General features: G+C 52.4%; 1 protein-coding gene across 1 annotated transcript; it reads right to left on the bottom strand.

Annotated features, from left to right (window-relative positions):
* Nucleotides 1–986: 986 nt before the first annotated feature.
* Nucleotides 987–11655, bottom strand: AADACL4 (arylacetamide deacetylase like 4; the record flags this gene model as incomplete). Its single annotated transcript, XM_080691290.1, has 5 exons — nucleotides 987–1091; nucleotides 1408–2158; nucleotides 2524–2587; nucleotides 5047–5263; nucleotides 11488–11655. 5 exons carry the CDS (start codon nucleotides 11653–11655, stop codon nucleotides 987–989), a joined length of 1305 nt encoding a protein of 434 aa, XP_080547416.1.
* Nucleotides 11656–14786: the final 3131 nt, after the last annotated feature.

Below are 14786 nucleotides of genomic sequence, written 5' to 3'. Positions count from 1 at the left end.
TCCGTCTAAACCCGAAGGGCCTGTGTCTGTCTGACCACCCGACTGAGCTTGGAGCTGGCTCCTGCCCAGTCGGGCCTCAGATGAGACCGCAGCCCAACACGCTCCTGGCCGCCCTGTGGGACCATAGGCCAAGAACCCAGTGACGCCGTGTCCAGAGCCCTGGCCCTCAGGAACTGGGCTGGTGACTGTGTCCTGTGTGAGGCTGCCGTGTGTGCCCTGCTGCTGTTACAGAGAAACGGGGTGCTGGCAGGCCCTTCCATCAAAGCCCTCACACACACACTCAGGCGTCCCCATGTCTGCCTGTGCTCCCAGGAGCCCGACCCAGCCCGCCTGGGTGGATACCTGCCCTGCTCACAAGAACCCAGCACACCTGTAGGACTCCCTCTGCCGTCAGTCACAGGTGAGGGCACTGGGACCCAGAGAGGCTCCAGGTGCGCTGAGGGGCGCTCTCAGGGCAGCCATGGGCCAGGGGGCTCTAGCAGGTGTATCTAGGGAACAAGCCCCGGTGCAGCACGCAGGACCCCTTCGCTTTCCCTGTGCGCAGAGAGTGGCGTTGGCTCGGCCCAGGCAGGGTGCCTTGTGCTTTGTGGCAGTGGGGACGATGCTGAAGTCCCCCAGAGAAAGGAAGCCAACGCCTTCATGCTCTGGGAAGGCGCCTCTGTATCCCAGGCTTCCCGAGGCAGCCTGGCTCTGGGACCCGCCTCCTGTGAGCCAGAGATCTGCCTAGGGAATTCCAGCTTGAGGCTGAGCCAGGCCCACGCTCAGGCTCCGGGAGCTCTCCTTCCTTCAGTTCCTCCCCTCTCTCCTCTTCTCTGTCTCCCTGTTTCCCACAGACCCTCTGACATCTCCTGTGCTCGGGCCGAAGGGTGGCCAGACCCTGGGACAGTGTCCCTGCAATGGCGTTTCCCAGGCCACCTGGAGCCAGCCTGAGGTGGGATTTGGCCAGTGACCTTGACCCCAGGAGCCCTGAGGTGACCCCCCTTGCATCAAGGCGTGGGCCTGGCAGTGCTCCGCCACGGCGGGTACAGGTGCCCCAGGGACGGTGTCACCCGCTGCCGGCATCGGCTCTGCACAGACCTTACGGGATGCGGCTGTGGGAAGAAATTAAAGGCATTTTCTTGTCCTTTGAGATTTATTTCACCTGAAGGAGAAAGTTAGAGACTGTTGCTGGATACAATGAAACTGTTTGTACTGGGAAGAAATAAAGAATCTGGATGTTCTCCAGGAAGAAAGCAGAGCATTCTTGGTGTGTATCCCACTCTCTCTCTCTGTAGGCCTTGCAAGGATTCAGCAACTCCCATCTCAATAAAACAGAACTCACCCAGGCCCCAGCCCGTGACAGGACATCCATGACCTGCCTCACTGACAGCCCTGGGGTTAGTATCATATACTCTGTATATAACGGACCAGAGAGTTCATAATTTTTGCAGAACACGGAAAAGAGAAAGGCTTCACACGAAATAAAATTATGCACCCGTGAAAGCCATCCTCCACGTGGTACCAGGTCACGGGGACGTTGTGGTCCTCCAGGCGCTTCTTGTAAAGCAGAGCATCGTCTCGGAGCATGTCACACTCACAGCTCACCACAAAGGCCTCTGGGAGCTGAGCGAAGACCTCGTCTTCTCCTATGAGGGGTGCGTGCCTGACAGTCAACCTGTGTATGGACTCCAGGTAGGCAGCCTCGTTGAAAGGTGCGGGGAACTTGGGGTGCTTGTCTTTGCTCCTGAATCTCTTGGGGATGTTGTCGTTGCCGAGCCATTTCTTGTGTTCATTCCAGAAATCCGGGGGGATGGCGGCACCTGAGAGTACAGCATCTTTCCAGGAGAAGTCAATGGCCAAGTACCGAAACATGCATGTTATATAGAAGTTTTGAGTGAGGAAGGGGACGTTCTTGTTCTGTTGAAAGGATGGTAACTGGCAGTTGATGGTCTGGACGACTGGATAGATCAGGGCCTGAGCCCGGACCCTGGGGAGGTCGGGTCTGCCCACCAAGTCCTGAGCGACGAGGGCCGCGATTCCTCCTCCGAGGCTTTCTCCACAGATCACGACCCGGGAGGGGTCCACCCCATACTTTTGCAGGGACTCCAGGAAGTGGACAGTGGCGTTCCAGGAATCCACATAAATGATAGGGTAGTGGCAGTCAGGGATCTGGCGGTACCTAGGAGGAAGAAGAGACAGAGCCCAGGGTTTCTGGAGGCCCTTGGAAAAGTATCCATCTTCTGCCCTTAGGAGAACCTACTTGATTAGGACCCTAGAAATTAAGGATGGTTAAAGTCAAGGAGAAGTGGTTTTCAGTTAGAAATTACAAAGAAAAGAGAGGGGAGGATACAGAAGAAGAGAGAAGAAGAAAGATCTCCCCTTGTCTCAGTCTCCTCTGGGCACCCCCACCGTAGTCCCCTGGTACCCAAAGCCCCTCCTCTGGCTGAGTGACGCCACCAGCCACAACCTCAGGCCAGGCCTCCCTCAGTGACTAGGCCGTGACCCGCTGATTATGTCTTGGAAGACGTCGCTGGTACAACTCACCCCACTGTCATCAGCACGGAGTCTGTCTCCTGGGCCAGGTAGCTGCACAGGTTGTGGTAACAATCTGCGGAGGACACAGAGTCACGTGCAAGCATGAGGGACCCACACCGCCCACCACGGCCTAGGCGGGCGGCTGCTCGGCCTCCTCCTGCCCCCTCCCCAGGCTGCCTCTGGCCAGCTCTCCCTGGCAGAGCCAGCCAACACCCCACTCTCATGAATGGCAGGCTCCCAGGCCCTCATTTTCTGCAATGGTAAGTTTTACAGTCAGGTAAACGGAAGCATGGGAAGGGTTGGGGACTTGAAATGAAAAATGAAAAGATTAGGGAAAATAGGCAACGGGTTTCTGTATTTATACTGATTGTGAAATAGCTGGTGGCCGGATGGAGCATTTCTGTTAGGGGGCAGGACATCTGATTTCTAGAAGCAGGACTATTGATGTGAGTCGTGGAAAGATTCTGTCGGAGTTGGCGTGGTGGCGCACACTTGTAATCCCAGCATTTGGGAGGCTGAGACGGGAGGATGGCAGGTTTGCAGCCAGCCTCGGCTACTCAGTGAGACCCTATTTCAAAATAACGAATAAAAAATAGGGCTGGGGGCATTGCTTGGAGGTAGAATGCTCCGGGGTTCAACCCCCGGTACCACAATCAATCAGTCAATCAATCAATCAATCAATCGATCAATACTGCATGGAAACAGTGTCCCTTGTCAGGATGACGGGGTACTTGACCCCACTTGTGTCTGGGGCTCCCGCCTCGCCCAGGTCCCCGCTGGCTCACGTTCTTCCTGGCTCTGGAGCCCGGCTCGGTCCCTCCCTCGGTCCCGGGCTACCATGTCTGGTGGAAGGACTGAACGTCCATGTGACCCTGAGTCACGCGATGCCACCCCTGGGTCCTCAGATCTGAGAGCGCCTGTCGTGGTGTCCTCCTCGTCTGCCCGGCAGGCCCAGGGCACGGGCTCTGGCTGTCTAGTCTCCACTGCTCCCTCGTCCCTGACACCAAGCAGGCGCTCAGCAAATGCGTGCTCAGCCTTCCCTGGCTTTACCTCTGCAAGTGACATTATCTCAGCCTCCGCAGACGACTCGGAGCATGGGGCTCCCAGGACTCCGATGGGGGAGAGTGCCCCTGGACAAGGTGGGAGATGGGCCCAGTTAACCTCCTGGGGAGGCCAAGGTAAGGCCATGGGGGTAGGACGGCCATCGTTAGTGCCACCAGCAGGGGGCAGTACGCACACCTTGTCTCTGCTGGGGTCTGCAATGGCCAGGCTGCCTTTGGCAGGTGGGCACATTTGACTTGCGAGCATGTATCAGTCCATCCATCCATCCATCCATCCATCCATTTGCCAGCCCATCCTTTCATGAAATTATTCCCTCATCTATCCATGTTAATTAATTCATTCAAAGAATAAAAATAATAGGGCAGAAGTGCGGATCCAGCCACCAAGAAAAAAGAGACTTCCCTACTCCCTTGGGATCTTGGCTTTTTTTTTTTTTTTTCAGTACTAGGGATGGAACCCAGGAGCATTCTACCTCCAGGATACACCCCCAGCCCTATTTTTTATTCTTTTTTTTGAAATAAGGTCTAACTGAGTTGCAAAGGGCCTCACTAAGTAGCTGAGGCTGTCTGCGAACCGCGATCCTCCTGTCTCGGCCTCTCAAATGCTGGGATGACAAGCGTGCGCCACCACACCTGGCTCAAGTCTTTGCTCCTTGTGGAGCCAGACACTAAGTCAACAGGAAACACACGGCGGGGCAAGATACACTCTGATCGTGACGAGTGCCACAAAGACATCTGCCCAGGGAGATGCCAGGGATGGAGAGAAGGCCCCGGTGTCAGATGGAGATGAGACCAGAGCCAGCTGCAGAGCGGGCAGGGAGAGGTCTTTAGGTAAGACACCGGGCGAGGCTGCTGGGGAGGTCCATCGGAGCCGAGGCTGGGTGAACAAGGGAGCCAGCCGTGCACAGGCAGGGTATGGAGAAGTTTTTTTTGGGTCAGAACAATCAGCAGGTGCAGGAGATGAGGAGGGCGGAGCCTGGTCTGGGCCACACAGCACTGCCATGGGGCTGCTGCAGAGGGAGCAGGAGCTGCAGGTGACCTTGGCGGGAGGGGACAGGTCACAGGCCCGGCCACCCCAGGGCCTTGAGATGCAGGGGAGGAGCCTGGGTCTCTTGGAGGGGCCCAGGACAGGTTGAAATGGGAAGAGACCAACTCTGACCTATATGTTCTCCCTGTGGAGGGAGAGGACTAGGCCAAGGGCTGAGCAAGGGGCTCAGCTGCCAGGGCGTGGGGGGCAGCGGGGGCAGGAGACGATGGAAGGACCAGGGCGTCCTATAGAGCTGAGGGAAATGCATGGGTTGGGACCATCGTGACAGGATGGGCTGGTGACTATGGCGGAGGGGGACACCCAGTGCCCTGATCCACCTCTGGGTCATTACTCCCCTTCCCCAGAACAACACCATTGCATTCCAGAACAAGCCGCCTTGAGGGCAGCTGCCTCATCCACTCCCTGAGTGAAGGGGCTCCTTACCCAGACTGCCAAACATGCCACCCCCTCCGTGGTAGAAGACGATGCCTCTCCGGAGCCCACAGGACTTGGCCTTGGGGTAGAACAGCCTCACGGGGATGGTCCCAAAATGCAGGTCCTTCACCACCATGCCCGAGTCCTTCTTTATGACCATGCTGTCATGTAGAAACCGAATAAACCTGGGCATGGAGCAAATCCGCAGCTTCTCCAGTATGTTCCCCTGTTAGAAGAAAGAGGATGGGAGCGAGCTGGGGCGGGCCACGCTCGCTGCTCAGATGTGTTGCCGCTTCCCACCCGCCTCCCCGCGTGTCCCCTGGAGTCCCTGGGGCCAGTTGGCTCTGAGCTGTGTCTCCATGGCGGCTGGGTTTTCAGATTTTTTCTCCCACAAGGTCTTTATCGAATAATGAAGTTGCTGTGATTTGACTGTCTCCTCCCTCCCAACCTCATCACCACTGTAATAGTATTGAGAGGGGGACCTGGAAGAGGTCATCAGGCGGGGCCCTCCCTATGGATTACGTCTGTGATGGAGGAAGTGGGTTAGTTATCTTTAGAGCGGGCTCCTGTTGGAAGGAGGAGTTCTGCCAAATTTCTCTCTTTCTTGAAACACATATGCCTTCCCACCAAAGGATAAAACAACGGGAAAACCCACTGCAAGGTGAATGTGCTTTAGATTTTCCAACCTCCAGAATTGCGAGGAGAATAAGCTTCTATTGTTTTTGTTTGCTTGTTTGTTTGTTTGTTTGTTTGTTTTGCGGTACTGGGGGTTTAACCCAGAGACATTCTACCTCCAAGCTACACTCCAGCCCTATTTTTTTTTGGGGGGGGGGTGTCTGGGAGTGGAACACAGGGGCATTCAACCTCCGAGCTACACCCCCTGCCCTATTTTTTTATTCTTTATTTTGAAACAGGGTCTCATTGAGTTGCAAAGGGCCGTCCGCAAACCACAATCCTCCTGTCTCCGCCTCCCGAATGCTGGAATTACAAGCGTGCGCCACCACACCCGGCTCCCAGCTCTATTTTTTATTCTTTTATTTTGAAACAGGGTCTCTCTGAGTTGCAAAGGGTCTCACTAAGTAGCTCAGGCTGTTTGCGATCCTCTTGTCTCAGCCTCCCAAATTCTAGGATCACGAGTGTCCTTCTATCGTTAATAAATTCCCTGCAGAATGGTTTGGATCTAAAATGTCTCCCCCGAGGCTTGGTTGCCAGCCTGGGAGGTAGTGGAACCCTTGGCAGATAGGGCTTAGTCCCAGAAAGATCACTAGAGGAAATGTCCTTGAAGAGTGTATCTTGTCCTCAGCCCCTTCCTCTCTCTGCCTTCTGTTTACCATGAGGTAAGTTGCTTCGCTGCCCCGTAAACTCCGGGCCATGATGTTCTACCTCACCATTAGCCTAGAAGCAACGAAGCCAGGTGACCATGAGCCGAAGCCTCTGAAACAGCGAGCCAAAATAAATCTTTCTTACTGAAAGTTGATTTTTCTCCGGTATTTTGTCATAGTAACAGAAAGCTAAAATAGAAAATCGGTACCAGGAGTGGGGCCGTTACTGAGACTAGCCTGACCGTGTTGTTCAGAAACCTTTGTTAATTGGCTTGCAAGAGGAGTTCGGAAATGTCTGAAGAAGCAGGCTGGAGAAAGCTTAGAGCACAGTAAGAAGAGGTCCACGGGCGAGTCCACCGCAAACCCAAAAGATCGGAATGCAGACAGAACTGTGAGTTAAGACTGTTCTCGCGAGGTTTCAGATGGAAAAGAAGACATTTAGAAATTCACTAGGGGACATTTGTGTTACATTCTGGCAAATAATTTGTCTACATTTTCTCCATGCTCCGAAGCTTCGCGTGAGGCTAAATTAAAAGGTGTCAGACTAATTGCTCGGGTGGAGAAATTTTAGGGAGGTTTAGCGTTCATCCTGTGGCCCGAGTGCTGCTGGCTGCTCAGTTAGATGTATTGTATGATTGATGAGCCAAGAACAGAGCAGAAAGATCTGCAAAACTTGGAGTTTGGCCAGAAAAAGAGCACATTTAAATTTTTTTTTAAATCGCAGGCAAGTCAAGCGTGGTGGCGCACGCTTGTAATCCCAGACTTGGGAGGCTGAGACAGGAGGATCGCAGGTTTAAAGCCAGCCTCAGCAACTTAGCGAGGCCCATGGCAACTTCGCTAGAAACTGTTTCCAAATAAGAAATAAAATGGAGCTGGGGGCATAACTCGGAGATAGGACGCCTCTGAGTTCAATCCCCAAATAAGTAAATTTAAAATTACAACCAAAGAAAGTATGATTGGCGAAAAGATTAGTGCCATTAAAAAAGAAGCCAAGTGCTTTGTGCCAAGATAATAGGAAAAGATGCTTTGAGGGCATCTCAGGAATTGAACCCACTTCACCCATCGCAGGCTCAAGGGTATAAAAGTATAAGTTTGAAAAAACTTCGCTTTGAGAAAAAGGGGGCTGGTGCAGTCTGCTTGCACCCGCTTCCCCAGAGAACCGTTTCCCTGGGATTTGCTTCCTGGTATTTAGCTAAGTAGTAGCTAGGTAGGTTCAGGAGCTGCTCGGTCTGTCAGCAGACCTTGGTGTTACCTACGTGATGCTGGCTTATGCCATCAGAGAGTGGTGAACGCTTCCAAAAAGATTCCAGAGGAAGCCATGGAAGGCCGGGCACTGGGCGGCGGGCTGAGAGTTCCTGCAGGAAACCCTGGAGAGGGCAATGCATGGAGCTACAAACGTGAATTAAAGCTTCCATGAGAGCTCCAAGAAGTTAGAGGTGTTAGGAATAGGACTGACTACCAAGGACGACTGCAGGCAGGGAGCGGGACCAGCCTGGGAGAAGGGCCACATGGCTTGAAGCTGGCAAGGCTGCAGACACGGACCGGCTTAAGCCTTTGGGGGTGCCGTCACACCACCGCGATGTGCCCCAGATGCTGGGCCTGGAGCTAAAGATGTAACGTGTGCCCTTCTGAGCTCTGGTCTAGTTTCTCCTTGCTATTTCCCTATTCCTCCCTTTTGCTGCTGCTGTTCTAGGGATTGAACCTAGAGGTGTTCTACTTCTGAGCCACACCCACAGCTCCTTTAAAAGAAAAAATGTTTTTTTTTTTTTAATTTTGAAACAGGGTCTCAAAGTTCCTGAGGGCCTCGCTAAGTGGCTGAGACTGACCTCAAACATGGGACCCTCCTGTCTCAGCCGCCTGTTTCTCCCTTTTGGATGGGAATGTGTACCCTGTCCCACCATCGAATGTTGGAGGTACGTAACATTCTTTTTTTTTTTTTTTTTTTTTGGTGGTACTGGGGGTGGAACCCAGAGGCTTTCTACCTCCGGGCTGTACTCCCAGACCTTTTTTATATTTTATTTGGAAACAGGGTCTCACTAAGTTGCTGAGAGCCTCACTCAGTAGCTGAGGCTGGCTTCGAACCTGCGCGATCCTCCTGTCTCAGCCTCCCAAGCGCGGGGATGACAAGCGTGCGCCACCACGCCCAGCTTCGTAACATTCTTTTTTATTTTACAGGGGCGCATAGCTGAGAGTCTTCCTAGTGGCTCAGAAGAGACTCTGGACTTGGATTTTAAGCAGCGTTAGAACAGTTGAGCCTTTGAGTACTGTCGGAGATGAACTAAGTACGCTTTGCAGCATGAGATGGGCGTGAACCTTTGCGGGCCAGAGAAGAGGGTTACGGTTTGGATTTAAAGTGTCCCCCGGTAGCCGGGCGTGGTGGCGCACGCTTGTAATCCTGGCATTCGGGCAGCTGAGACAAGAAGATCACGGTTCGGGGACAGCCTCAACGACTTAGTGAGGCCCTTCGCAACTCAGTGAGACCTTGTTTCAAAATAATGAATAAAACATAGGTTGGGGGGGGGGTATCTTGGAGGTAGAATGCCCCTGGGTTCCATCCCTAGTACTACAAAAAAAAAAAAAAAAGAAAGAAAGAAAAGAGGAAAGAAAATGTCTCCCAAAAGCCACTTGTGCTGAGGTCTTCGTCCCCAACCTGCAACACTGCTAGGAGGTGGTGAATATTTTAGGCGTTAGGGCTTAGTTAGAGAAAGTAGGTAACCGGGAGGCATGTTCTTGAAGGGTATATCATATTCCCCACCCCTCCCCTCTCCCTCTCTCTCCCTCTCTCTCTGTCCTTTGCTCCATTCCACCCCCCGCCATCATGTTCGGCCTCACTTTGTGCCAGAAGTAAGGGAGCCGGGCCACGAAGGGCTGGGACCTCCCAACAACGAACCGAAATAAACCTGCGCTACTTCTGGTTAACTCCGTCTGAGTGTTTTTGTCATGTCGAGAGAAATCTAACAAACCCAGTCTGGGGTACCATTCAGGCAGCGGAAAATGGATTTAGATAATTATGAATTTGCCAGAGAGGCAGCCCAGCTTGAGGCTAAGCAGAAAGAGGAGGTTCGTCGAACAAAGCCAGTCGTCCAAGGTGACTGGCCCATGACCTCAGCCTCGTGGTCCCGAGCTGGACTCTGCGCAGCCCGAGATGCACTCATCACCTGTCGGTGTTCATTATTACACACCCGTTTTCATGTCCAACACCAAAAATGCAATAGGATCAATTTCAGATATGTATTACGAGCACAAGGCTACATATCTGCCAGATGTTTTTTTTTTTTTTTTTTGCAGTACTGAGGATGGAACCCAAGGGCTTTCTACCTCCAAACGACACCCCCAGCCCTAGACCCATCCAAGTCCCCTGTGAACAGCTATCATCAGGAGATTCTCAGCTTGTGGGTGGATCTCAAAGAAAAACAGAAAGATTGCCATCTGCCAGGTGTGGCGGCACATGCGTGTAATCCCAGTACTTGGGAGGCTGAGACAGGAGGCTCGCAGGTTTGAGGACAGCCTCAGAAACTTAGTGAGACTCTCAGTAACCCAGCAAGACCCTGTTTCAAAACAAAAAATAAGCTGGGTGCGGTGGGCCACACCTATAATCCCAGTACTTGGGAGGCTGAGACAGGAGGCTCGAGACAGCCTCAGCAACTTAGGCCCTCACTAAGCAAGACCCTGTTTCAAATATTAAAAATAGAAAGGACTAGATGTGTAGCTTGAGGGTAGAATGCCCCTGGGCTCAATTTCCAGGACCAAAAGAATAAGAGAATAAATAAAAATAGATACGACAGATCAGAGTCATACCGGGCTACCTGGATATGCAAAGCCCCTGTCTTTAGTGCTGGGGTTCTGAATGAGCCTCGCCAAACTCCAGGGACTGCCGCCACTGGCTTGAGACAGCTGGACATTGAGGAAAGCACATGTCCAGGGAAAGTAAGAGACCGAATATAGCCTGTCTCCTTGGACCAGTAGCGTGTATATGGCTGTAAGTTAGACTTGTTCATTTTGCTAAAAATGCCCTGTGCCCATGAGAGGCAATGCCAGCCCTATGGGAACCTATATCATATATATATGATATATATCATATATATATATGGTACTGGGGGTGGAACCCAGGGGATTTTCTACCTCCAGGCTATACTCCCAGACCTATTTTTTTATATATATTTTATTTGGAAACAGGGTCTCACTAAGTTGCTGAGAGCCTCACTAAGTAGCTGAGGCTGGCTTCGAACCTGCGCGATCCTCCTGTCTCAGCCTCCCAAGCGTGGGGATTACAAGCGCGCGCCACCACGCCCGGCTCCTATATCATATTTTTTTTTCATCAAACATTCCCAAACCTATTAACCCTCTCACATGCCAGCTAACGCTTTTACCAACCTGATGGGAAAGAGACTCTTGTTCCCATTCCACAGATGAGGAAAGTGGGGTGCAGAGAGGTCAAGCCAACAGCCCCAGACACACAGCTAGTGCGAGGCTCAGCCTGGCCGACAGCTTCTCACCCCACCTGCTTTTCACCTCTGGCACAGTTGACCTCCGAGGTAATCACTGGAGACTACAGCCCAGCCGCTACCAGGGCTCCACCCCCGGTTGAGACACGAGAGTTATCTCAAGTTTTCTTCCTCTCACAAGAGACCAGATTGTTCTTTCCAAATCTGCTGCAATTGTGGGCAGGCTCCAGTCCACCCCCAGTCTTGCCCTCCAACCCCAGATCCCTGCTCAGAGCCGGCGGCTGCAGCCACTGGCAAATCACTCAGGATTTGGTTAATAAATAGTGCCAACTGGGCGCCAGGCTGTACGCCTGTCTCTGGGCTTACAAGGCTGGAGCCGTAGCCCCTGCCTGCCCAGGGCTAGCACAGAAAACACTGGAAGAGGCAAGGAAGTAAACGGGGCGCAGGGGCAGGTCCCCATCACGGGGTAAGCCCTCGGGCCGGAGCTGGACCTGAATGTGTTTCTGTTCTCAGTAAAGCTCCTGGCGGTTGGCATGTGGTGCCTGTTTCCTACTGAAGAGATAAAAAAAAAAAAAGAAAAAAAAGAGGGAGTTAGGGAGGGTGAAAGAGAGGAGAGAGGAGGGAAGCGGGGTTGGCACGGAGAGAGCCCCCAATTCATGATTCGGCCCCGGGAATAAACTCACCAGAGTTGTGACGTACAGAAATATGACGTGCATGAGTCTGAACTTGAAAGGATGTTGTATAGCAGAAGGGACTTCGGCAGTGAACAGGTGCTTCAGGACAACCCAGACAAAGAGGCCCAGCCCAAAGGCGAGCAGCCCAACCAGCGCTACCAGCCACAGGACCGCCATGGTCCCGAGCACTCCGGGCCTGTGTCCTGACCCAGGCGCTTGGTCCAACCTGTACGGAGAGGACCTGGCGCTGTTATAAGGGCTGCCGCCTCCACGCTGCGCTTCCTGGGCTCTGCCTGACACAGTGGCCTGACCTGGACTCGGCTGTCAACATGAGCCAGGCGATGACAGCCAGAGGAACCGGCTCCCCAAGACACGCGGGGCCAGGGGAGAGCCCATCCTGCCCACGGCGGGAATCCAGGAGGTGGGCTCCCCAGCGTTTGGGAGGGATGGCGCTCAGGTGGCATCCCGGCTCCTGGGGATCCGAGGGAGAGGGGTAGGCTGGGGGGCGCAGGTTCCCATGGCTGGCCATTTGATTACAAAAGAGAGGATAGGGCCCCTCTGATTCCAAATTCCTTAGTTAGCTGCCCGGACCTTTTTTAGAGCTCCCAACCAGGCCGAAGGGGAGCAGCAGAGTGTCTGGGCGTCCGAGGCTCAGCTCGGCCTGCCTTGGTTTAGAGGCTGTCTTGTTCACCTACTGACGCGGTGGCCTCGGGGAGGTCTCTGCTCTGTGTCTCTGAAAGGCGGAGAGGATGCGCGTGCCCGCCTCAGGAGCGGGGACTGGGCGCGCGGGAGAGGCCCTGCACGTGGCCAGCGTGGCACAAGCTTGCTGAGCTCGGTTTCCAAAATGGGTCTCATCATTTCTTGCTCCTTTGCATGAAAAGAGGGGCAGAAATTGTCCCCAAACCAGCCCCTCCCTGGCATCAAATTCAGACAGAGAACTGATGTCTTAGATGGCCGGATCCCTCCTTCCTGGTCCAAGAACGCGCAAACCGTCACCAGCCGGCGTTTGAGCTGTTTGTTCAAGCCCTGGCCTGGCCGGAGGCCCACGGGAGGGGCAGAGGCTGTGCGACTGAGTGGATAGGGGCTGTGTGCTCAGGATCTGGAAGGAATCGTACTGGCTATTCCCTCCCTTGTTTGTTTGTCAAAATAAAAAAGCCCATAACAGCCGGACATGATGGCCCATGTCTACAATCCCAGGACTTGGGAGACTGAGACAAGAGGATGACGGGTTAGAGGTCAGCCTCAGCAACTTAGTGAAAGCCTGCTTCAAAGTAAAAAACAAAATAGGGCTGGGGTGTGGCTCAAAGGGAGAATGTCCCAGGTTCACACAGTAACACACACACACACAGTAACACACACACCAATTTGTCCATCATGGCCATTTTTAAGTATGCAGTGGTGTTAAATAAATGCATCTTTTTCTACAACAAATAGATCTTTTACAAAATTGAAACTCTACATTCATGGATATCCCCTACTCCCTGCCCCTACCCCCACCCCCGACAGCCACCATGCTACTGGGAGTCCGGCTGCTTTAGATATTCCTCTGAAAGTGGAATCCCGCAGTGTTTGTCTCTTTGTGATAGATTATCTCCTTCCGTATATTATCCCCAAGCTTCGCCCATGCTGTGTAGTGTATGACAAACCATTTTCCTTTTCAAAGGCTGAATAATATTCCATTGTATGCATATGCCACGTTCTCTTTACTCTCTCCTCTCTTTCTCCTTCCTTCCTTTTTTTTCTTTCTTCTTTCTTTCTTTCCTCTTTTCCTTCTTTCTCTTTTGGGTGGGGGGCGGTGGGGGTAGAGCCTCGTGCATGCTAGGCAGATGCTCTCCCACGGAGCTACGTCCCAGACCCACATTTTCGTTATCCATTTGCCCATCAGTGGACATTCAGTTTGCCAGGCGGAATGTTGTTGCGAATAGCGCCACGTAAGCGTGGGTGTTCGAGCGCCCTCTCCTTTTTAAGTAGATTTTGATTTCGCTGTAATAAGTAGATGTGTGTGTGTAAGAGTCTAGAAATCATAGCTGTTCAGATTGAATTTTTTTTGTGTGGTACAGGGAATGAAACCCAGGGGCATTCTACCTCTGAGCTATCCCCCCAGCCCTATTTTTTATTCTTTATTTTGAAACAGGGTCTCACTGAGTTGCAGAGGACCTCACTGAGTAGGAGTAGTAGCTGAGGCTGTCCACGATCCTCCTGTCTCAGCCTCCCAAATGCTGGGATTAACAAGCGTGCGCCACCACGCCTGGCTAGCTTGAGATATTGTCACAAAATGAACATGCACGCACAAGTCACCAGCCCCCAAATCAGGATGGAGAACATCCCTGACACCCAGACGTTGCCTGTCCCCATCACCACCCCCAGTTATGAGCACACTTGTAATCCCAGCATTCAGGAGGCTGAGACAGGAGGACCGCGGTTTGCAGATAGCCTCACCTACTTAGTGAGGCCCTCCGCCATTTAGTGAGACCCTGTTTCAAAATAAAGAATACAAAAATAGCGCTGGGGGTGTAGCTTGGAGGTCGAATGCTCCTAGGTTCCATCCCCAGACCCGAAAAAAAAAAAAATGTGTAGTCTGAAAGCTTCAAAACATCATTGGAAGAAATTAAACAACCTCAATGAATACAGTGGCATCCCACACTCATGGATAGGGAAATTATCATTACAGTGAAATACATGTCGATGTAATCTCTACCCAAATCCCAGCTGTACTTTTTTTTTTTAATCAAAAATTGACCAGCTGGTTCTAGAATTCATGTCGAAGTGCAAGCAACCCAGAACACCAAACAATCTTGAGAAAGAAGAAGACTACAGGTCAGGCCTGGTGGCACACACCTGTGATCCCAGTACTTGGGAGGCTGAGACAGGAGGATCGCAGGTTCGAGGACAGTCTCAGCAACTTAGTGAGGCTCTACTTCAGAAGAAGGGTTCAGTGTGTATCTCAGAGGGCAGAGCCCCCCGGGTTCAACCTCCCGTATGAGAAGAGGAAGAGACAATTGGAGTCTTTCGGAACTTACTAAAAGCTTTAGTGATAAAGATCTCATTTTACTGACGTAAGGATAGACTTGACTGCAACAGAACTGGGAGTCCAGGGAGAAACCCTTCTACCTACGGTCAGCTGATTTTTTTACAAGGATCCCAAGACGATGCAGTGGGGGAAAGAATTACTCAGCAGACATGGCACCAGGACAACTGGACACTGAAGTCAGACAGGTGAGATCATATCCTTCCATCACACCACGCACAAACCGTGACTCCAAGTAGATCATGAGTCTAATGTCACATAAGTAAAGAAATAAGAGCAA

The sequence above is a fragment of the Muscardinus avellanarius genome, assembly GCF_963383645.1.
Source record: "Muscardinus avellanarius genome assembly, chromosome: 3".
Taxonomy (NCBI): Eukaryota; Metazoa; Chordata; class Mammalia; order Rodentia; family Gliridae; genus Muscardinus; species Muscardinus avellanarius.
The sequence above is the reverse complement of the archived record's forward strand: the minus strand, read 5'-3'. Positions and strand labels throughout refer to the sequence as shown.